Raw genomic sequence first — 23,153 nt, forward strand, 5'->3', positions numbered from 1 at the left:
AGTGTTAACTTGAATCTTTTAAGTTGGTATGTGTGCATTTCAGGGGAGAGGGGCTGTCTCTTACTCTGAGATAGTTGTACCCAGATATTGCTTCTGTAAAAATAGTAGAAACTACATTACTTTCTGCTTTTTTTTTTTTCAACTATTCTTTACAGAGTATCTCCAAATTTCCTTGAATAGTTTTAGCAGGTCCTTTGTTATGAGAAGGATGATGATTAAAGTCAATAAACGGGAACTCTGGAAGAACTTTGATCAGGTTGAAGATTTTGGTGACATAGATTATTTTATTTAATCCTTATGAGTACTGTTTTAATCGATAGTATGAACTCAGTATTGTGTAGCGTGATAGTATGTGACACCACCTACCATAACCATTTCCTCAGGCTGAAATAACATTTTAAAGTTAGTGGAGGAGGCAGATGTGAGGGAAATGGAGCTATGGGGGAAAACCCTATTTGATACAAAACCTCTACATCACGGTGGTCTGCCCAGTGGTTCTTAAACTGTGGTTTGGGAAAACCCAGTGGCTGGCCACAAGAGTCTCCTCCAGATTTTTGTGGGCTAGATCTCTTAGTGTAAGGGATAATGTTTTATACTTTGGTATATTCATGAATAGTAGTAATATATATATAAAATAATGTATCACACATATTAGAGTGTTTACTTGTGCTAGATACTTTGTGAAGCATTTTATAATATACTTTTTCATTTAACACTCTGAACAATACCTCGAAAGGTAGGCTGTGGTCTTATTTAAAGTGAAGGAAACCGAGACTCCACCAGGTTAAATAGCTTGCCCCAGATCACACAGCCAGCGAGGAACAGAGTCTATGATCAGCCTTACATTCTTCTGCACTTAATACAACTTTCTGTACTGTGGATCACTGGTACCTCATCAAAATAGAGTTCTTTTCCTCTGTTTTGGGAGTATGTTGTACTCTGTCCAGGGTGGACACACATGTAGAGAGTTGTATCAGTGATCTATGGATCAAACAAAGGGAGACTGAAGGGCTTGGCTCTTGACCATGTGGCTGGTATGAAACTCTTACGGCAGAATATAATAATTATAGTACCCTCTTTTGATCCTTTGCAGTATACCATGAACTGTGTTGGGTGACTTACATAGACTATTGCATTTAATTTTTATAAGGTACATACTATCCCCATCTGTAACAAGGGGAAACTAAGACTAAGAGAAGAGATGGGAGTTTAACTGAGATTGCCTAACTTTAGGCTTAGCGTTGTTGTTTGTCGTTTTCAAAGTGGAAAATTCAGGAGGTGAAGGAGAAAGAGGTATGTTGTTGCACGCCCATGGACTTTGCAAGGTGATCTTCTCATCTTTCCCCGATGGTGTGCGTACTCAGCATCCTTGAAAAAAGGGTATGAGTTAAGATAAGATTAATTGGCCTGTTTTAGTTCCAGTTATGGGAAAGATAGTGTTTTAAAGGGTTTTAAGCACATTGCTGAAAGATAAATTACACCCTGAATGCTAAGTGGATGTTTGTGTCCCCTGCCCAGTTGCCCATACACAGCTGCGGAGTCTCTGTGTGGTTCCCGTGTGCTTTGCAAAGTTGCCAGCTCACAACACCTTTTTCTCGTTGTGCTTTGACACCTCTATTTCATGTACTGGCTCCTGACATCTGTCCATTTCCAGATTTGACTTTGCTGAGCAGATGACCTTGCCCTTCTACATTGACTTATCAGAAATTGGCTAATTTTTAAGAAAAAAGTTGAGGATCTAGCTTAGTGTGGCCAATCCCCATTATTCAGGAAGTGAAGATGTGAGAGATGAAGTCTGGGGAGAATAAATAAGAATTCTTAGCTTTCTGCAAAGGTTCATCTCTCATGGGTGTTCTTGCCACACAGAGAGAAGAGAAGGTTTAGAGTACCTCTGAGGTGAGAAGGAATTCCTGGAAAACCTGAGGCACATTCCTAAAGGAAGCAGCCATATTTCCTCTACTATCTAGAGTCTCAGTTGTTCTTCTTGTTACTGTTGAGCTTATTATTAGATACTTTGCCACAGTGATTTAATTTAACCCTCAAATTATCAAAACTGAGATTCTTAGTCCACAGCTCATGGTCTTTTCATTCTACCATGCCCGCCCCCGCCAAGCGTCTCGCAGCAGAGATGGAAGTCGTTATAATAGGCTCCAGTCAATCAGAATTCTGTGTCTTGCACTTGGATTTTTTCTGTTGCCATCTCAGAATAGTGGCAAACTCTTTCATGTAATGTGTCTTTTCCCTCTTTATTCACTGGATTAAAGCCTTTGAAGCACTCCCCTCGGAATAGACCACTGGTAAGATGATGGTGTGTTGTATCGCACCTTTTAATAAACCACATTTTATTCAGGGAAAGTGGGGAGCTTTTTTGTGGTTTGCAAACTTGATATTAATATTGTCCTGACCAGAAAATGCTGAAACTTGCCCACCCACCCAGTTGTGTTTAGGCTTCTAAAAATAATGTTATTCCTCCATACTCAGACATCTGTTTTCACTCTATTGCCAATTTAAATGCCTCTGTATACTCTGTGTATCATGGCTGCTTTCCCAGTATTTTGAAAATTTGCACAGGGTAAGGGGATTTTACAAGTTCTCAAAAACACGAAATATTCCTCTACAGTAGCCATATCACATGATGTCGAAGCGAAATGGCAGGTATCTGCATAATTAAAGAGGTGCACCTGTGTATGCCTTGTATCCCGGCTGCTGGAGTTCATAGTTGAATTGCGTTGGAAGGCTGAGGCTCTTCCTGGGAATGGTTAGAGAGGGCTCGGGCTAGCAGCATTAAATATCAGCCTAGACCGAGACAGCCATTCCTGACATTTTGGTGAGACGATTTTTTTGGTCATGGCCTACTCATTTTGGTCCATGGTCTCCGCAAACGAGGAAGAACATGTCTGCTGTCATTTGAGGCACTGTGACGAGTACTTTACATATGTAAGCTCATTTGATCCTTACAACAGTTTTGAGGAAGTAGATGTTATTTTTCCCATTTTTACAGAGGAGGAAACTGCAGTTCAGACAGTCCCATCTCATTTTGCCAAAGCTGCTAACTGACTTAGGTATTTTCTGTACCACAGTGGGCTGCCTTCCATTTTTAAAGGCCTAGTTTTTTATTATTTATTTATTTGTTTTTAAAAGACCTGGCTTACAAGCATTCTAGTAAGAGTTGAGGTCTTCAAATATGGTGGTAGGTAGTATTTTGGGCAGGCACAGTCAGCAGAGAGTGCTGCTTTCTTTTGTGGGTGGCCTGGGGAATTGAGAAGAGTGAAGTCTTAGGAATTACGTGAGATTGGTGTGCAGCAAAACGATCAGCTCCCGGAACTGGTTTAGTGTCCCTGTCTTGGCATTTTGAGACAGAAACTACAGGTGTTTGGGGATTCAGGAACTTACTAATTTTTTTTTAACACAGCCCTAAGTGGGAGCTTCCTAAAATGACCTATCAAGAATTATCTGGCAGTCCTTTTCTTTTTAAATTCAGAATTGTATTTTAGAACATTAGTCTCTTTTCTGAATGTTGAGAAGCTAAGCCATTTCCTATTTCTTAACTTCCGTTCAACTTAGAACAAGAGCCTGTTATCTAGCAGAGCATTTGAGAGGTCCTGGCCTCTGCTTCTTGTTTGAGGGCCAGAGATCAACGGTATGGCTCAGCCTTTCACATCGGGTGGTGTTCTCTGTCCAGACATCTCCGGGAATGTGTGCACCCCAGGCTGACAACTGCCTCACCCCAGCTCGTCTTCAGTCCTCTCTGCTTATCTTTAGGTCCAGTAAACGACTGTAATCAAGTCACCCAGTTCTAGAAAATATTTTCCAGGAGAGGGGGAGAGCATGGAGGAAATTCTTTTCGGTATGGGGATTCCTCGACTTCCTCTTTTTACATGAAATTATTTTTTTCAGTCTCCCATGTGATAGTGAATGTACTTTTCTTTTGCATTGATACATATAGAGTAACAAAGCTACTTACTGATTCAATATTTTAAAGCGATTATTTTGTAACTGAAAGCAGCTATATGAATTTTAAAAATAACCTGATATATATATATGTGTGTATATATATACATACATATACATGTATGTGTGTGTGTATACATATACATACATATATACACATAAAAGATATATTACATAACTTGGTAATACTTTGGGTTTATATGGAGTCACGCATCCTGGAGCAACTCTGGGCCCTCATAGGGGGTGGCCTGAACATCAGTGACCGCTGCCAGGAGTCACTGGCCGTGAGTAAGACTTGTTACCGCTACATCTGTCTCCTAAGTCAGCATTTTCCTGGTATACTTAGCTTGCTGGGGGGGGGCTCAGGCACTATCTAAAAATATGTGAGTTCTCTAAATGATTTTAAGCATTGAGTTCAGTTTAAGTAAGTCTTTTTTTCTGGACCCCTTTTCAAAAAGTTGCTTATACGACGGATTGTTACCTGTGTCAGTAGCGGTAGCGGAGGTGGGGTGAGTTAATTTTTTTTTTTTTGGTTTTGGAATGTGCTTTTATTTCTCACATTTTACAAACTTACTAGAAACGATGACGCTGCCTAAGAGGCTCTGACTTGGTAGCAGATGGGCAGAGGAGGGTTCTCGCGCTCCTGGCGTCTCCGTGGCACTGCCTTCCTCCCGTGGGTGTTGGAAATATGTGATCCTGCCCTCTCTCAGGGCTGTGCATAGGAGCTCTTTGAGGGCAGGGGTTAGATTTCCAGGCTCCTGTGCGAAGTACAAAGGCCACAAATGATGAAACATTTTCCTTTTAGGCATATGTATATCACCATTTCCAGTCTTTCGTTTCTTTTTCTGTGAAACGAGGACAATAAATTCAGCTTCAGAGTTGTGATGATTAAATTGGCTATAAAATATTTAAAACACATAGCATAGTGTTATGAAAGCATAGTACCTGGCACATAACATTTCAGTAGATTTTTAACATTTTAGAGCACACAGAAGCATACCGCCTTCAACGCAAGAGGAAATACAGTTTGTTAGAAGTCAGCAGAGCCAGTAAGTAAGTGCTTACTGTGAATGAAGATGAGATCTGTCACCTTTCTTCAGCAAAGCAACTAATTAAACTTTTAGCTGCTCGGATAATTAACTACTCAGAGATAATCTTTCAAACTATATCCTGAACTCAGATGTAACCAGTTATTTTAGTCCAGTGTGCCCCCTAATTTCCAGGATTTGGAGTTTACACTTTGGTGGTTCTTAGTGGAAATACTGTGTCCTTTGATCCTGAAAATGCCTCCTATCCACTACCAAAGGTTAGGTCTTTGAGTGCTCTGGGCATGACCCACTTTCTCCTTAAACTTTCCCCACCGGTGTGAAGCCATAGGTCTGTTTATCTCATGTAAGTGTCCTACAGCACTTACAGTTTTAATCACTCATTTGACACTCATATTTTATCTGGAATTGTTACTGATCTTATGCTCTGTGTTCACTGCCTCAGTAGCTAGGACTAGGCTTCTTTATAGGCACTGTATATTTCAGTGGAAAACATGGACTCCGTGTCAGGAAGAACTGGGGATAATTTCCAGCTAGTCCAGCTACTAGTTTTGGGGCCTCAGAAAATTAAACTCTTCCCATATTTACCAAAGGGAAATAATACGGACATCCTTCCAAGGTTAATGTGTGGATCATTTAGCCAAATAAACATGTTTAGAGTATATCCAGTTCCAGATACCTGTGTGCCTCGAGTGGTTAGCTCCCTTGAAAGCAGTATGCTTCCTGTTTTTTTCATCCCTAGTGCCTAGCACAGTCAGTATTGTGGAATAAGGGAGCATCTTGGTAAATGTTGCATGAATGATGAAAGAATGAGAATCCGGGGTGGAAATGTGCCATTCTTATTCTAAAGGACCTTTCAGTCTGGGAGAAGATTAAAAGCGGATACCAAATAAAATTTTTTCTGTAGTAGTTGGCATGTAATGGTTGTTCAAAACCTTTTCTCAGTGACGAAGACAATGCTTTGGATGGGTACATAGATTGTCAGTATATGCTTAATGGTGGTGGTGGTCTTCTGCCAAATATTTTAATTGGCATTAGAGAGTGACCCAGTGAGTTACTGTTTATTTGTATGTTTTGGGTGCAAAAGGCATTCTTTAAACATACTGAGTTCTGTCTAGGCCATTTTTTTTCAAACCCAACCTAAACTCATTGGAAATCCTATGATGGTTGCCAGACAGTCAGGGAGCGTTTGAGAAAAAACACTCTTGGGCTAATAATGTCTTACTTGGAAAAGAGCATGATTCCTATCCACAGACAGTTATGCAGACCAAGATGGGGTATCTGGTATGCTGTTCCTGGAAGCAACACTAAAGTCTGAAGCCTAATAGAATAGTTGATTCACAAAAACTCATCTGTTTCCTCCTTTCCTCCCCTAGACTATAGAATCTAACTGGCGGTGTGGACGACACAACTTGCAAAGGATTCAGTGCCGCTCTGAAAATAGTAAAGGTGTCTACTGTTTACAGTATGATGATGAAAAAATTATCAGTGGCCTACGAGATAATTCTATTAAGGTGAATGACTGTATTTTGTATGTAGTATTTTTAGAATTGTGGTTATGTGTTAGACACTAGATCACTGAATCTCTCCGTTTACTCCAGATTGTTTTTTTATCTGTTCCACTCCATCTTGGCAGCTCTCAGTGTGGTTCTAAAAAACTAGAGCCAGAGTATTTCGCTGTACTAACACCAGACCCCTGGATTGTCTCACTTCTTATCCTTCTCTAAGCACATTCACACTCTATATTCTGTGTTTCGGTGCACATTGAAAATATCTCAGTGTCACAGGGCTCTTGCTGACTTTGCTAGCTGGTGGAAGTGTTGCTAACTTGCCTGTAAATCAAAGTCATTACCTTTTATGGGTGCTGACAGAGGCTCAGATGATAACACAAAAGAATGATAGAGCAATTTATATTTGTATGTTTTAATTCACTTTTCAATAGTAGATAAACTGGATCATTTCTCTGTGTTTAATGTTTGGCAGCTGATCTGACAGATTTTGTTTTATACTGTTTGTAGCTTATTTTCTCATATTTAAGAAAACATCGTGGGGTTTTTTTTTTTTTTTTTACTGTTCTTTTTTTTCAAGTTATAATTTACATTCAGGAAAATTCACTCTTTTCGGTATAAAGTTTTGAGTTTTGACAAGCACAAAGAATTGTGTAACCATAACAAAAATCAAGATATAAAACAGTTCATTATCCCCAAAAGTTCCCTTATTCAGCCCCTTTGTGTTTAATTCTTCCCTCTAGGTGCTGACCTTTTTTAAAATCTTTTTTTCCTGCCCTTACACTTTTGCCTTTTAGGTAATATCCTATAAATGGACTCACACAGTATGTAGCCTTTGAGTCTGGCTTCTTACACTTAGCATGGTGCATTTGAGATTCATCATTTAGCAATAGTTGATTCCTTTTTGTCACTGAGTAGTAATCCAGTTTATGGGTGTACCCCAATGTGTTTATCCATCTACCTGTTGCGGGACATCCGTGTTTCCAGTTTTCACAATTACAAATGAAGTCACTATAAACATGTACGCCAGTTTTTGCCAGAACATAGGTTTTCAGTTCACTTCAGTAAAAATGTAGGAGTGGTATTGTTGCTAAGAAATGGCCAAGCTGGTTTTCAAAGTGGCAATACCATTTTATGTTCCTATCAACAGTGTATGAGAGTTCTCTTTGGCAGCCCTTGGTATTCTCAGTTTTTTCCCCCCCTTCGATATTTGCCATTCTAACAGGTATGTAGACATACCTCATTTTGGTCTAAATTTACATTTCCCCAGGGGCCTGGGTGGCTCAGTCTTTAAGCATCTGCCTTTGGCCCAGGGCATGATCCCAGCGTTCTGGGATCGAGCCCCACATCAGGCTCCTCCGCTAGGAGCCTGCTTCTTCCTCTCCCACTCCCCCTGCTTGTGTTCCCTCTCTTCGCTGGCTGTCTCTCTGTCGAATGAATAAATAAAATCTTAAAAAAAAATTTACATTTCCCCAACGATTGATGATAACATGCATCTTTTCTTGTGCTTTTTTGCCATCTGTGTATTTGTTGGTGAAGTATCTGTTTGGATCTTCGGTGCATTTTTAAAATGGGTTCTTCGTTTTCATATTATTGCACTTTGAGAGTTCTTTCCTTTTTTTTATATATGTTTTGCAAGTATATTCTTCCAGTCTTGTCTTTTCATTTTCTCAAGGATATCTTTCATAGAGCAGATTTTGATTTTAATGAAGTGTCATATACCACTTTTTTCTTTTCTGGATTATGCTTTTGATGTCATATCTAGGAAGTCTTTCATGGAGCTTTTTGAATCTATATTTATGTCTTTCATTCACCAAATTTCAAGTCTTTGGCCATTATTTTTCCCATATTTTTTCTGCACCATTTTCTTTCTGTCTCCTTCTGAGACTCTCATTACATAAATACTAGATCTTTTGATATTGTCTTACATTTTTTTTTCTCCAATCTTTTTTTCTCCTCTCTTTTCTGGATAATTTCCGTTGGTCTGTCCTCAAGTTGACTGCGTGCTGTACCTCCTTCTTAGAAATTTACAGGATAGAGTGGCATAGAAAGACTCTGAGAAGGTCTTCAGTAGAGACATCCGGTGTTTCCTGACTTCCAAAACATATTTGACCACGATAGCCCTGATAACCTGTGGCCACTGTTTAATTAATTTAATTAATAATAATTTTGGCAATTATCCTTTAAGGAATAGATAAAAATGGTTTATAAGGACCTTGTCAAAGCGTAGGCTGGCCATGGGCTTACACGTCATTTACATTGGATGTGTTTCTAAAGAATTCTGTTCATAGAGGTATACTGTGTTTAATTTAAAATGGGCATGCATTTGATTTATAAGCCATAAACAGTAGAGCAGAGGTGTGTTTTAGAGAGATCATCTAGACCAGTGGTTGGAAACTTTTTGTACTTCATTCTGTACCAATCCTGGATCACTAATCACTCTTCCAAAAAAAAAAAAAAAGATTTTTGTTTTGTTTTGTTTTGTTTTTTTAAAGTAGGCTCCACATTGGGCGTGGAACCCAGTGTGGGGCTCAGACCCATGATCATGAGATCAAGACCTGAGCTGATATCAGGAGTTGGACACTCAACCCACTGAGCCACCCAGGCACCCCACTAATCATTCTTTCAAAGTAATTGGTTCGAATTGGTCAGAAATTAGAAGCAAGCCTTGCTGTTGTAGAAAGACAGTTAAATGTCTGCATCACTTGTTGTATCTTGGCTATGTGCAGTAAACTTGATGGACGCTGTAAATCATGATAGTATTATTTTACAAGGGAAGAAATAGGTCCACACAATCTATTTTTAAAAATCCAATCTTTTAAAAAAAAGATTTCTCATCCCCCATTATATGGGGACAGTATTGACTTGGAAAATATTGGAAAGAGCAAAAGAAGGGAGAAAAAGCGCACTCAGAGAACAAAACCAACTATTACTAACATTTTCTTGCCTTCTGTGTTTTTCTTTTTTAAAATATACATACATACTGGTTATGTCACTATATAGATGGCTTTTGTTCTGGTTTTTAAAAACCATTACTGTAATAAAGCATTCTATTCTTTCATTAAAAACTTCATAGTTTACTTTGAAATTTTTCTAAAATGTCCAACATTTTTTATTTTAAAATTTTTATAAATAAACATAATGGGTTAGGGGGTATGCGTGTTTAAAGGCTCCTAATAGATACTGTCACCTTGTTTTCAGAGGATAAGCCAGCTGTTTTCAGAGTTCAAAAATTCCCCTTATAAGGCTGTTAAATGTAATAAGTACAATCATTAGAGTGACAAAGTAAGCAAAATAGTACATCTACTTTGGAATTATTCAATATTGCCTCTTCCCTTTTTGTCATTTTCCACCTGTTTGAAGTTTAACTGCTCTTATTTACTATAACACAGGTCTGTTTTATTTTATAGTTCAGAGACAAACACATTTATCAGAATGTGATACACTAAATCACTCTTTGTGGTTGATCTTGTCTCAATAGATTTGGGATAAAACCAGCTTGGAATGTTTGAAAGTGTTAACAGGACACACTGGCTCTGTCCTTTGTCTCCAGTATGATGAACGTGTCATTGTGACTGGTTCTTCAGACTCTACAGTGAGGTGAGTGATTTGGCTTCACTGGTCTGAACTCACATACCTTCCATGAGAAGACTGAGATTGCACCTTTTCTGGTAGAAGCGCACACATACTTTGTATATGTGTGTTTATGTTGTATTTCAAAACCACTTTTTAGGTGTAGGTTTATTTGAACAAAGTAGGCTGCAAAGCTAACTTCTCTTAAGTAGGTGCTGTTCCTGTTGCTGTATGTTACAGAGATGGCAGTGTACTTTCATATAAAAGCACATTACCAAGTATTAGGCTAGCTTTCTCCTGGGAGACCATGCTCCAGATATTTGAAAAAGTCACCAGCATGCTTAGTATCCTTTCTTGGACTCAATGCTTCTAGGCCACTACTTTTGCCATATAAGCCTGCGTCTTTTCTCCTTTGCTGTGTGTGAACTTGTCCTCTTGGGAGATTGGGTTTACAGAAAAGCTATGGCGTGAAAGGGCTGCCCCTGAGAACCCTGTATATATCATGGATGAAGCAGTTGGGATGCTGGCTTTGTCCATAAAGCAGCTGGGTAACTAGATGAGTGTGGAAATTGATGAGATGTCATGACTTACAGTCTCTAGTTTGCAGTGGATAAATAAGAGACTCAGAGGCCTGTCAAAGATCAAGAAGAACCTTAAGCTTGGAAACTGTCCTCAATTCCCCAGCTGCCAAGTGAACGCCTTCCCCTGTCATCTCAGACTCCCTGCGGAGCCCATCTAGTTGAAGAATCATTTTGTTGTCCTCAACACAAGTGTACAAGCACTGTCCCTGAATACCCGACTTTAAATAAACCTAAACCTGGGCAGAGCCAGGATTGTTCCTTTTTTGAAGCCCTCTCAGTACTTCTCAGCAAATAGAATAATTGCTGATGGGGGCTCCTTTTAAGCGTGATTTGAGGTGTCAGATCCCAGTCACCAAATACAAGTGAAGCTTATACCTCTCCAGCCTACTACTAAGAATGGGCCCAGGGCACAGACCCTAGACTCGTTTCCTGGTTGTCTTAACAAGGACACTTTGGGCTTTTCTGTTCTCATCTAGAGTCTGGGATGTGAACACGGGTGAAGTTCTGAACACATTGATCCACCACAACGAGGCTGTACTGCACTTACGCTTCAGCAACGGACTGATGGTGACCTGTTCCAAGGATCGCTCCATCGCTGTGTGGGACATGGCTTCTGCCACCGATATCACTTTACGCCGTGTCCTGGTTGGCCACCGCGCTGCTGTCAATGTAGTGGACTTTGATGATAAATACATCGTGTCTGCCTCTGGTGACAGAACCATCAAAGTGAGTGTGTCTTCGGTCATAACTCTGCTTACTCCTGTCCCTATTAGAACACAGAGAAAATAGAGGTGGCTTTTACCAACCTGGTACCTGGCAAGATCTTTATTCTCCTCCATTTGTGCTTCATCTCTTGAGGCAGTCCCATTCTTCATGCTTCTGGAATCACGGGCAAGGTAGGAGGAAAGGGTCATGGGTCCAGGATACAGAGCAGCCCTCTTTTGCGTGAAATGACACTGTCGACTAACCTGTGGAACGTGTATACTCTGGGCTAGGAGCTTTTCATTACTGTGAAAACCAGCACTCTGTTGAGGTAGGTATTGCCTCCATTTTACAGTGGGGGCTCGGAGAGTGAAGAACTGGGCTGGAGACCACACAGCCGGTTAGTGGCAGAGCTGAGGTTTGATTTATTCATTATTTACTTAATTTTGAGAACCTGCCATGCCCTAGAGCCTGGGCTGGATGCTGGAGATACGACAATGAATAAGCCACATCCCTCCCTACCTTCAAGAAGCTCAGCGTGTGGTGGGTGGCAGGCATGAGACGAACAGTTGTAGTCCGGGGTGATTCACAGGATGTGGTAGGTGCACTGGCTGCAGTATCCATATTAACTTGTTTTAATGTTAGCTTCTGGTTTTATAACAACTTCATTGAGATAGAATTCACATACCGTAAGATTCACCATGTATGCGATCCAGTGGCCATTAGTATAGTCACAGTGTTGGTTAGCCATCTCTCGTTTCAGGACATTTTCACTGCCCTCTGTAAAAACCTCATACCTATTGACAGTCAGCCCCCTGGTCCCTGGCAGCCACTCATCTACTTTTTGTCCATGGACTTGGCTCTCCTAGACATTTCGTGTAAATGTAATCATATAATATGTGGCCTTTTCTGTCTGGCTTCTTGCACTTCGTGCAGTGTTTTCACGGTTCATCCGTGAATATTGTAGCATGTATCAGTACGTCGTTCGTTCTAACGACTGAACGAAATTCCACTGTGGATGTACCACGTTCCGTTTGTCCACCCGTCAGTTGATGGACATTTTGGTGGCTTGCACTTTTTATTTGTTATGAACAGTGCTGCCATAAGCATTTGTGTACAAGTTTCTGCACGGACATAAATTTTCAGTTCTCTTGGAAGGTAACTCTGGGTTTAACATTTTGAGGAACTGCCAAACTTTTTTCCAAAGTGGCTATACCATTTTAAAATCCCACCAGCAATATGCGAGTGCTTGGATTTGGCTCAGAAAACCTTCTTATGAGCAGCACTAGTTAGCATTCTAGTGTCTAGTTTCTAGCCCCACAAATCACAAAGGTAGCATCAAACTTTAGATTGAGTGGTCTGGAAGCTGGACAAGTAGGGTTTGTATGCAGTCATTCACTCACCGCTCAGTCACACCAATTGGAACGAGATCACTGCCTCAAGTCAAGAGGGTTTGGGCCTTTTTACAAAACAGCTGTTGCATAAGATCAGCCTGGAGGGTGTCTCCATATCCTTGCCAGCACCTGTTATTGTCTGTCTCTTTTATTACAGCCATCCTCGTAGTTGTGCAGTGGTATCTTTGGTTTTGGTTTCCATTTCCCCAGTGACTAATTATATTGAGCATCTTTTCGGTGTGTCTTGGCCATTTTTATATCTTTTTTGGAGAAACATCTATATAAATCTTTAACTTAAAAATTGAATTATTTGATCGTTTTCTTTATTGTTTAGTTGTAAAAGCTCTTTATATATCCTGGTACAAGTCCCTTATCGGGTAAATGATTTGCAAATATTTTCTGCCATCCCGTGAGTTCTTTTTTCACTTTCTTGATGGTGTTCTTTGAAACACAGACGACTTCAGTTTTGATGAAGTCTAGTTTATCAATTTTTGTCTTTTCTTACTTGTGCTTTTGTTGTCATGTCTAAGAAACAATTGCCTAATCCAGGATCACAAAGATTTACTCCTGTGTTTTCTTCTGAGAGTTTCATAGTTTCAGCTCTCACATTTAGGCCCTTGATCCATTCTGAATTAATTTTTGTGTATCGTGTGAGTTAGGGGTCCGACTTCATTCTTTTGCATGTGGATATCTAGTTATCCTATTCAACTACAAATGCAGCTGGTAAAATAATTCAGGGCACTTTGGTTGCTTTGCGTCTCCTTATTTGGCTTGTAATATATTAAGTGTGTCTGTGAACATCTAAGTCTTGCAGATGGTTTCACAAAAGAGGGATTATTTATTCCACATACATAATATTAGGAGTGATGTGTCAAAACAAGTGGAGCTGTTCAAGAAACTATGCTGGTAAAGAGGAGGATGTGAAAGGTGAAACTTTTTCACATCAGTTACATTGGATTTGACATGTCAGCTGGCATGAAAACATAAAATCTGGCCCACGCTCTTCCTTCTAGGCAAGTGAATGTCTGAACCATCCAGGAGATGTTCTCTTTGTGAATATCTCAAGGTTTGGAGACTTCACAGCTTCCCTCTGTGTTTCATTCCTGTTTTATCACTCTGCAGCCAAGAAAACTGTATGCTGGCCAATCTGTCCCCCAGCCTCAGAACCATATTTTATAGTCAAGTATTTTGGTCATTCTTAGGAGCTCTGATTTTTTTAAAAAGGTGTATTGTGAGGGGACTTTTCTGCATTTATTCTTAAAATATTGCTAATCTGTTCTACAGGTCTGGAGCACGAGTACCTGTGAATTTGTTCGTACTCTGAATGGGCACAAGCGAGGCATTGCCTGTCTCCAGTACAGGGATCGGCTGGTTGTTAGCGGATCATCAGATAATACCATAAGGTGGGTAGAAGTTGGTGTGCTGACAGGGCAGGCCAATTTTTGCCATATTTTTTGACTCCCCTCCCAGTCCTGATGTTTGAAAGACTCCGAGCCTTTGGAGATACTTCAAAAAAGAAACTTATTTTAATCTGTTTGGCTCTGCATACTGAAACGGGTAAACGGATTCTCCCAATACACATGGTTTATAACATCAGTTCCACCCAAGATCCCTTAATACCAGAACCTTTCAGAACAGAGGGCACTCTGGCCTGACTTTCTACTTTTCCTTACCTGTAGTTCCTGTCTCCCTTGCTAACAGCTGGGAGGAGTGTACTTTATTTATCTGTCTCACACAAAGACTGCATTACAGAATCACCCACTCCTGTTTTGTCTTGTATTTTATCCCCCTTTCTTCCTCCCAATGCTCAATGACCTCAGCAATGACCTCGCTTTCTAATAAATAGGACTATCCTTAAACATTTTATTTATTAAGAACTTCCCTTAAATATCTATTTACCAATCCTTAATCATTTTCGCATTGTCCTAACATATGCCAGTACCTTTTTTATAACCAAATTGTTTAATGTTTGGGCAAGATAAAGACTGGTTTCAAGATAATTTTTAAAAGAAGGGAGGAAGGAGGGAATGAAACCACAACAATAGAGCTTAAACTGCTGTGCGTTTTCTTTTATCATTTTAAGTTTTAAGGTGTTATAAAAGTCAAGTGAGAACCTGAATCTTGGCACTTTGTATTCCTTAACTGTTGCAGCAGGTGACAGTCCTTAACTTTCTCTTTGGGCTCTCTGAGGTTCTACAGAGAAATAATGTATATTCCTTTATAGTTTATAGAGGGGACCACTTTGGAGTCAGTGGCAGTGCTGAATGGCTCTGTTCACAGTAGGTTAGAGAAGCCATCGTCATGGACACTAATGAGAATATTTGTGAGGGTGGCTGTGCGAAAATATTCATGGGGCGGATAGGAAGAGCTACTGGTAGGGAAGCTAAGAAAGGGTTGTTACAGAATTAGTTTGCTAACTTTGTTTTATACATGTTTAGTTTGCTATGATTTCTTTTTGCAAACAATGTAGAAAAATCAATAATAGGAAAACGTAAAAATCTCAGTCTTCAGAATAGTTGTATATAAATCATACGCCAAGATAAAGGCTGGATGTAGTCTCTGCGTTTATATTTCTGAGACGCTTCATATACCTCATGAGAGGCTCCCACTGTGACCTTGTAAACTGGACAGCCCTAATATGCAGGATTATCTAGGAAGGGGTGTCCCTGAGCCGCCTCAGGAGAGGGAGACTACCCTGCTGGTGCACTGGTGCCAACTTCAGTGGGCCTCATGGACTCGGGTCAGAAGTGCCTGGGGTGGAAGCCTAACGCCCCTGGCTGTACATACTATATCCTCCCCCGACCCACACACAGACATGCCTTTTCTTCTTTACAGCCTACAATCCCTGTCTCCCCCCGAAAAGTCCTTGTTAGACCATTTGGCTACATGGTTTCACCAAGTCAGACATCAAGAGAATGCCTAGGGACTAAATATAATTGAAATTTCTTATTCGTTGATCTTATTTAAATAGTAATACATGCATGTGATTAAAAAACTGAATAAAAGGAAATACAATGAGAAGGCTTCTATCCAAATTAGTGCTTTTTTAAAAAAGTTTTTATTTATTTATTGAAGTAATTTCTACACCGAACGTGGGGCTCGAACTCATGACCCGAGGTCAAGAGTCATACGCTCTTCCAGCTGAGCCAGCCAGCCGTCCCCCAAATTAGTGCTTTAAAATATACAAATGGTATAAATATACATACATATCTTTCTGCATGGATAGCATGGACTGGGAGTGAGATAGACACAAAGAAGTCCAGGAGAGTGAAAATCACGTATGGGACAGATATGAGGAACTCCAGGGTAGTGTGAATCGCGTGGGAAGTTGTTTCACAGAGATCTGTTTTACTTTCAAGGCTATGGGATATCGAATGTGGTGCCTGTTTAAGAGTCCTAGAAGGACATGAAGAATTGGTCCGATGCATCCGGTTTGATAACAAGAGGATTGTCAGTGGGGCCTATGATGGGTATGTATTTCAGATTTTGAAATGCGCTGCTGTCACTGGATCTAGACGGAAGACGAGCGCTGTATATTTAGCAGTTGTGTATGTGCCGGTTCTGTGTTAGAGCCTTTCTGTGTAATGGAGGGCGGATGCTACTGCACCGCCCGCTCAAGTCAGGCCGCTCAGGCCCAGAAGGATGCCGGCTCTTGGCCCAGCTCCTACAGGAGCAGAGCCTCTGTAACTCCTGTGCGTACACTTTTTTTTTTTTAAAGATTTTTTGTTTATTTATTTGACAGAGATAGAGACAGCCAGCGAGAGAGGGAACACAAGCAGGGGGAGTGGGAGAGGAAGAAACAGGCTCCTAGCGGAGGAGCCCGATGTGGGACTCGATCCCATAACTCCGGGATCACGCCCTGAGCCAAAGGCAGATGCTTAACCGCTGTGCCACCCAGGCGCCCCACACTTTTAACCATTATTATAAACTTTGGGAGTAGCTTAGGTTGTGCAGGAATTCAGTTCTTTGCCTTAGCCCTAAATTAAGCCAGCTGTGTGTGTGTGTGTGTGTGTTTTCAATGATACATTTCCTTTCCCCTTTTGGTTAATTGAACAAATACTCTTTAAAAAGCCTCATGACTTTTTAAATGAGCAAATGGCAACTGTAAACCTTTCAAGGTGACCTTATGTATACTTCACTAACGGACTAGTTGGTCTGTTTATGCTCCTATTATTAACTTAGAGCATTTGCTTAGTTTGAAGAAAGGTATCCGTGGAATTTCACAGAGAGCCCTAGCTTCTGTCAGCAGCACCTACTCAGCTCCAGAGAGCCCCCTGATTAATGAATTTCGTGACATAGATTATCACATCAGGAACTGAATTTAGATAGCCTGAAGTTGTTTTCTTGTCTCCCTTAAAAAATACTTCTTCACAGTTTCAGCAATTCTGAGAATGTGGAGGTCCTTATTTTACCCAAAATCAAGTGTCATTGGTTTAAATAACTTATAAAAACATAAGCATGTTCTCCATTAGCTTTTCTAATAGTGTTCAGATGCACTACTAATTGCAGTTTCCTTTTCTTTTTCAGGAAAATTAAGGTTTGGGACTTGCAAGCTGCTCTTGACCCTCGAGCCCCAGCAAGCACTTTGTGTTTGCGCACGTTGGTGGTATGTCGTCTGTTGAAATGGGAGCGGTTCTTGCGCTGGAGGTTGGCTACCTGCAGATAGCCCTACCTAGGTGTATCACAGGAAAGCTTGCATATCCCACAGTGTACCTTCAGAGAAATGCACAGTTTTGTTCATTTTGTTTAGCCAAAATCAGAGAATAATTGACGTTTACATTATAATTAGCTCCTCCCTAGGGAGCATTAATACAACTTAAAATGTGAAAGCAGGTGTCGTCATTTGTAGGTGGACTGGTTTCCGCATAGAGTATTTCCTTCCTATAGATTTGGGAGATTTCTTGATATGGGTATCTGGTTACATTATATTTTTATAATACAGCATATGTTTGTATTATTATGGTGGAATTTCCCCCTCAGTCTATATTGTCTGGATTAGTGCTTTGGCATATAAAAATATTTTATTTTTATATGCTAATCTTGCGTTAGCAACTTTGGCAGTCTCATTATTTCTAATGGTCTGGTTGCTTTTTTTCCATTAATGAGACAGTTGTTTGAAAATATTGATAGATTGTTCTTATTTTCAGTAGCTTTACCTTTTATTTTTATTTCTTTGCTTCTTGCAGTGATTAGAACATACAGAACTATGGTTAGGGCCATTCTTGTTGTCTTCTTGATTGTAATGAGAATGCTTCTATTTCACCATTAATTTTGATTTTGGCTGTGGTTGAGATAGATATTCTTGGTAATGTTAAAGACATTATCCTTCTGGCTCTGCCTTTTACAGTGTATCAAGCAGGGGTATTTAATATTGTTTACCTTTCCAAGATCCTTGGTGAAGCGATCACTTAGTTTTTCTTCTTTGACATATTAATGAGCAAGGATCTCAGATATAAAGATGAACTCAAAGCAAAGGCTTAGAGGGAGAAGCCAAAGTGGGGTGAAGGACAAAGGTCAGTAAGCTCTGGAACATTATTTAGAAAGCATGAATAAGTAGCTGCATTTCCAGCCTGCACCAGATCACTGATGGTGAGATATGAGGGATTGTAAAGGTCTCATTTTACTCATCTAGTTGTTATATTTCACAGGAACATTCTGGACGTGTGTTTCGGCTACAGTTTGATGAATTTCAGATCATCAGCAGCTCCCATGATGACACTATTTTGATTTGGGATTTCTTAAATGTGCCTCCCAGTGCTCAGAACGAGACCCGTTCTCCCTCCAGAACATACACTTACATCTCCAGATAACAGTCTGCACTTTACCCGTTTCAGGTGAGTACCTCCCCATGTTTAACCTTGCTCATTGAATTCACCTCCCCTTTGGGGCAGTGTTGTGATTTGGGTTCCCCGTTGATAGGTACCGAGGTGCTTAGTGTTTTTAGCTGCCTCAGCTTTGCAGAGTTCCAGTGTCAGGCTAGATCTTTATGGTCACATTAAAGTAAGGTTGAAATTGGAATCCTACATATTGTGGGTTTTCGCACTGGCAGACAGCGTGATTCCTGTTTTTTAAAACTGTTTTCCTAAATGGTTTCCCAGGTCATATCAATTTAACACAGGTAAAGTCCTTCAAATTCTGTTTTGGGGTGTAGGAATCTCCTTTTTCTCTTTCCTGTTTCTCAGTTCTTTTATTTGAAAAAAAAAAAAATCACCATCAACCAAACATTCAGAATTTCCCCTCTGTGCCCCCATTATAATCCACGCATTACTGCCGTTCACTAGAAGAGGGATCAAAGAAAGGTGTTTGTTGGGAGAGCCCCTAAAACCCGTTCTTCATCCATTAGACACAACAGGTGCTCTGGAAGCAAAGCCCTTTGCTCTGGTTACAGGAGGACTTAGAGCCATTGTAACCATTGATGATGGCATGTTTTGATTATTGAGGGTGTCCAGCCTAGAGGATGAGAAGCCTTGCTTGGCTGTGTCCTGGGAACCGATGGCCCTATTCATCTGGAGCAGTATTTCCAACTCTGAAAATTTTGTATGGGGCCCAATAAATTCTGTGCATGTTAAACTTTGCAGATGGAATAAATATGTTTGTACCTATCTGTATTGCTGTGTGTGTGTGTGTGTATATATATATATATATATATGTGTGTGTGTGTGTGTGTGTGTATATGTAAAGACTGATTAATAAAATTCATATTTATTTTAAAGTACTACTTAATACTTAGTGGCTCTTGATCATTATATATTTTCCCGTCCGTTAAAATAAAGTTTATGTGCAGAATTGTGAGATTCTTTTTGATGAAAAGATAGGGCTCCTAGATCACCAAGTTAGCATTGTTTCTAATATTTCTTACTTAAGACTCTAAGACCCAAAACACAGATGTCCAGGAAGTTTGTCTTACCCAAGGGTCAGGCGACTATAGCCAGAGGCCAGATTTGTTCCACTGCCTGATTTTATTCTCCTACCACAGCAAGCTAAGAATAGCTTTTTATACTTTTAAATAATTGAAAAAAAATTAAAAGAACAATACTGTTTCATGACACATGAAAATTATGTGAAGTTCAAATTCTAGTGCCCATACATAAAGTTTTATAATAGCCGTGCTCATTTGTTTACACGTTGCCTCTGGCCATTTTCATACTTCATTGGCAGAGGTGAATAGATGCCACAGAGACGATATGGGCTTGCAACATCTAAAATATTTATTATACAGCTCTTTGAGGAAAAGTTTGCTGACCTCCAGTCTTGCCCCTGTGCCATCTATTAGTGATAAACCAAGGGTCTGCATCAGGAATGGCAAATAAGCTTTTTCTTCCGCTAGCTGAATTTGATCAGCAGTGCCTGCCTGGAGTACTGCCTTTGGAAGGGTTCTGGGACCCTCTGTGGACCCCGACGGGATAAGTGCTGTGATGGGTTGTCAGTGTCTGCCTGGGTGTGGGAGGTGAGCAGTCATGGCCTGTTAGCCACACACATGGCTGCTGTTCCTGGTCCCAAGTGTGTGCATACCATTCTCATGATAGCGATCATCTGCCTTGCTACTTTCTCTCTGGATAGATTCTTCGTAAGTTGAAAAACGCTTATGGCAGAATTACTACATTTATTGAATAGAGTCTTAAAATAGATACTATAGGGAATTATAGGGGAAGAAAGCAAGGATCTCTTGAGTGATTGCTCCTCCCCACTTCAACCTCCCTTCCCAAAAGTCCTAAGGAAGATACAGGGAAGGAGGAATGGACCCAAATGAAAACTGGTTTCCCTCCTGGTCTTTCCTTTCCCTCTCCCATTCTCCATTCTGCTCTCAGTGAGGATCGCCTTAAGCCCTGCCACTGCCATCCTTTGCCTTACTGGCTTCCTGTTGTCTTCAGGATCGAGGTTCAGCTACTTCAGTTAGCTGACAGCAGTTTCAGCATCCAGCTGTTACCTTCTGTCCTCACTACCCACCCTCCCCATGTCCCAGTCTCCCATTACTCCCTTCCAAAGCCTAGTGTGGCAACCAGACTGAATTCGGTTTCTCTGATTACATTATAGTAGGGCAGCCCTCTACCATCTCCCTCCCCTTGTGTGTGTTATGGCTTTTAGACACCCCCACCCCACCTTTGCCCCTTTATTTCATCTGGCTTAATTTATTATTTGATACTGAAATAGTTTGCATGCCTGTCTCCTTCCCAGTGCTGAGGAGCTCCTTTTACTGTGGAACTCCAGTGTTCAGTGGAGTGCTTAAGTGTACTGTAAGCGTTTATTGATGTTTGTTGGGCAAGTGACACCCAGGGCCAAATGACCTATTTGTGTTTTTTCTCCTAGACCACATAAGAATTTGCCCTTAAATAGACAAGTGTGTGTACAGCTATAGTGTATGCCTGCAGTCATTTTCAGCAAATATAAAGATAATAACTCAGTAAAAAATTGGAATAAATATCTGAACTGGCAGGGTCAGGCACTAGGGAGATTCCCTACATAGACAGGTACCTAGATGTACAGGTCTCCCTCTGCTCTGCCCCTGTTATTGTTTTTTAAATCAATTTTATTGAGGTACAATTTGTGTAATAATTGTACTCATTTAAAGTGTACTGTTTGATGAGTTTTTACAAATGTGTATAATCCCTGAAACTGCCTCCATAATCAAGAACATTTCTATTACCACTTAAAGTTCACTTCTGTCACCTTTGTAGTCAAAGCCTGACCCCTCCCAGCCTTAGCAAACATTGACCTGATTTCTATCACTAGATTAGTGTATATTTTCTGTAGTTGCACTGTCCACTATGGTAGTCAGTAGCTACTTGAAGCTATTGAGCTCTTGAAATGTAGCCAGTGTGACTTAGGAATTAAATTTTAAATTATATTTTAATTGAATTTAATTGGATGTTTAATTTTATTTAATTATACTTTAAATTTAAATAGCTACATGGAGGTAGTAATTACTATTTGGACCGGCATATTTTAGAACTTCTGTATTTTTAAAAGCTTTTACATTTTGGTCTTTGATCCAATTAGAGTTAATTTTTGTGTCTGGTGTGAGGTAAGAACGTCATCGGTATTGTTTTGCTTTGTTTTGGTTTTTTAAATAGCTATGTAGTTGTTCTAGCACTATTTGAGTAAAAGAGTTTTCATTTCCCATAGAATTTGCTTTAGCACTTTTGTCCAAAAATCATTTGACCCCTTATTTGTAGGTCAGTTTCTGGACTCTATTCTAAGTCTATGATTTATGTGGCTGTCCTTTTGCCAATGCCATAGTGTATAATAATCTTCCAGCCTAAAAAAAAATTGTTTTGACTATTCTAGGTTATTTAGATTTTCACATTCAGTTTTGAATTAGATTATTAAATTCTGTGAAGAGGACTGCTGGGATTATAATTAAGACTGCATCGAATCATAATATCATTTTGGGGGAGAATTTGCATCTTAACAAATGTTGAGTCTTCCAATCCATGAACATGGTATATCTCTCTATTATTTAGGTCTTCAGTTTCTCTTGAACCAGTATTTTGCAGGTTATCGTGTAGAAGCCTTGCACATCTTTTGTTAAACTTACTGTATTGTTTTTCTTTTCTAAACCATATGTTTTCATCTGCACATTGCTTCAGCTGCATCCTGCCTCTGCTTATATTTTTCCACATAAGGGAAGCACATAAAATAGGACATGGACAATTGCAGTATAGCTGAGCTTCTGCAATAATGGATAGGTTCAGGGGAATAGGTGTGTCCGAGAACAATTTAAGCATAACTCTTTTGTAGTTTTGATATGTATTTTTGTCTTTATATTCAGTTTAGAGAGGCACGTGATAAAATCCAAGACATCCATAGTATGTTTCCCCTCTCTGGCATATTTAATAGGTGAAATTTAGAACATTGTAAACTTTCACAAATTGGACAACTTTTATATATTACTTTAAAGTGCCCTGAAACAAGATTGCTTTGGTTGAAAAATGAAATAGTGATCACCAATGGTGTTTCTCTCATTGGCTGTGGTGGAAAGGAAACTGGTGTTACTTCTTCTAGGCCTTCCTCCTGCCCTTTTTTTTGGGAATCTCAGAACAACTGCCCTTGTTATGATCCACAGTTATAAATCAATGGAAAAATCTTATCTGCTGTTTAAGGAGCACAAGCAATGAAACCTCAAATGTGTTTGTCTCTTCAAAGTGAATTACTTTTGACAACCTTGGCAGTCATCTCTATAGATTTTACTGCTCTTTTCCAAATTCTTTTCATTTATTGTAACATGAAAAAAATTATTACCATGTGATACTGTAAGATTTATGCATAATAAGAAACACTACGCTAATGATGATTTAACCTTGCAGTAAAATATTCAACCCTAAAATATAAGGTAAAACTATTTCTATGTCAGGAAATTTAGCAATAGATTTATTTGCTGAGTCATTTTTTAAAATTACT

At 39.8% G+C, this 23,153-nt stretch overlaps 1 protein-coding gene across 5 annotated transcripts in view; it reads left to right on the plus strand.

The window, feature by feature from the left end:
• Positions 1–23,153, plus strand: part of FBXW11 (F-box and WD repeat domain containing 11) — a 118,007-nt gene that overhangs the window by 89,947 nt on the left and 4,907 nt on the right. For 4 of the 5 annotated variants that reach the window (XM_040630294.1, XM_040630297.1, XM_040630296.1 and 1 more), the window contains 7 exons: positions 6,374–6,511; positions 9,987–10,105; positions 11,136–11,385; positions 14,040–14,158; positions 16,115–16,225; positions 17,283–17,361; positions 18,404–18,589. In XM_040630294.1, coding sequence (XP_040486228.1) covers positions 6,374–6,511; positions 9,987–10,105; positions 11,136–11,385; positions 14,040–14,158; positions 16,115–16,225; positions 17,283–17,361; positions 18,404–18,565 — 978 coding nt within the window. In that variant the 3' untranslated portion in view covers positions 18,566–18,589. Of the gene's footprint in view, positions 1–6,373; positions 6,512–9,986; positions 10,106–11,135; positions 11,386–14,039; positions 14,159–16,114; positions 16,226–17,282; positions 17,362–18,403; positions 18,590–19,098; positions 19,326–23,153 lie in introns of those variants that run through there. The other variant, XM_040630295.1, reaches the window with a different exon arrangement.

This window comes from Ursus maritimus, unplaced genomic scaffold, assembly GCF_017311325.1.
Source record: "Ursus maritimus isolate PB19 unplaced genomic scaffold, ASM1731132v1 scaffold_15, whole genome shotgun sequence".
Classification (NCBI taxonomy): domain Eukaryota; kingdom Metazoa; phylum Chordata; class Mammalia; order Carnivora; family Ursidae; genus Ursus; species Ursus maritimus.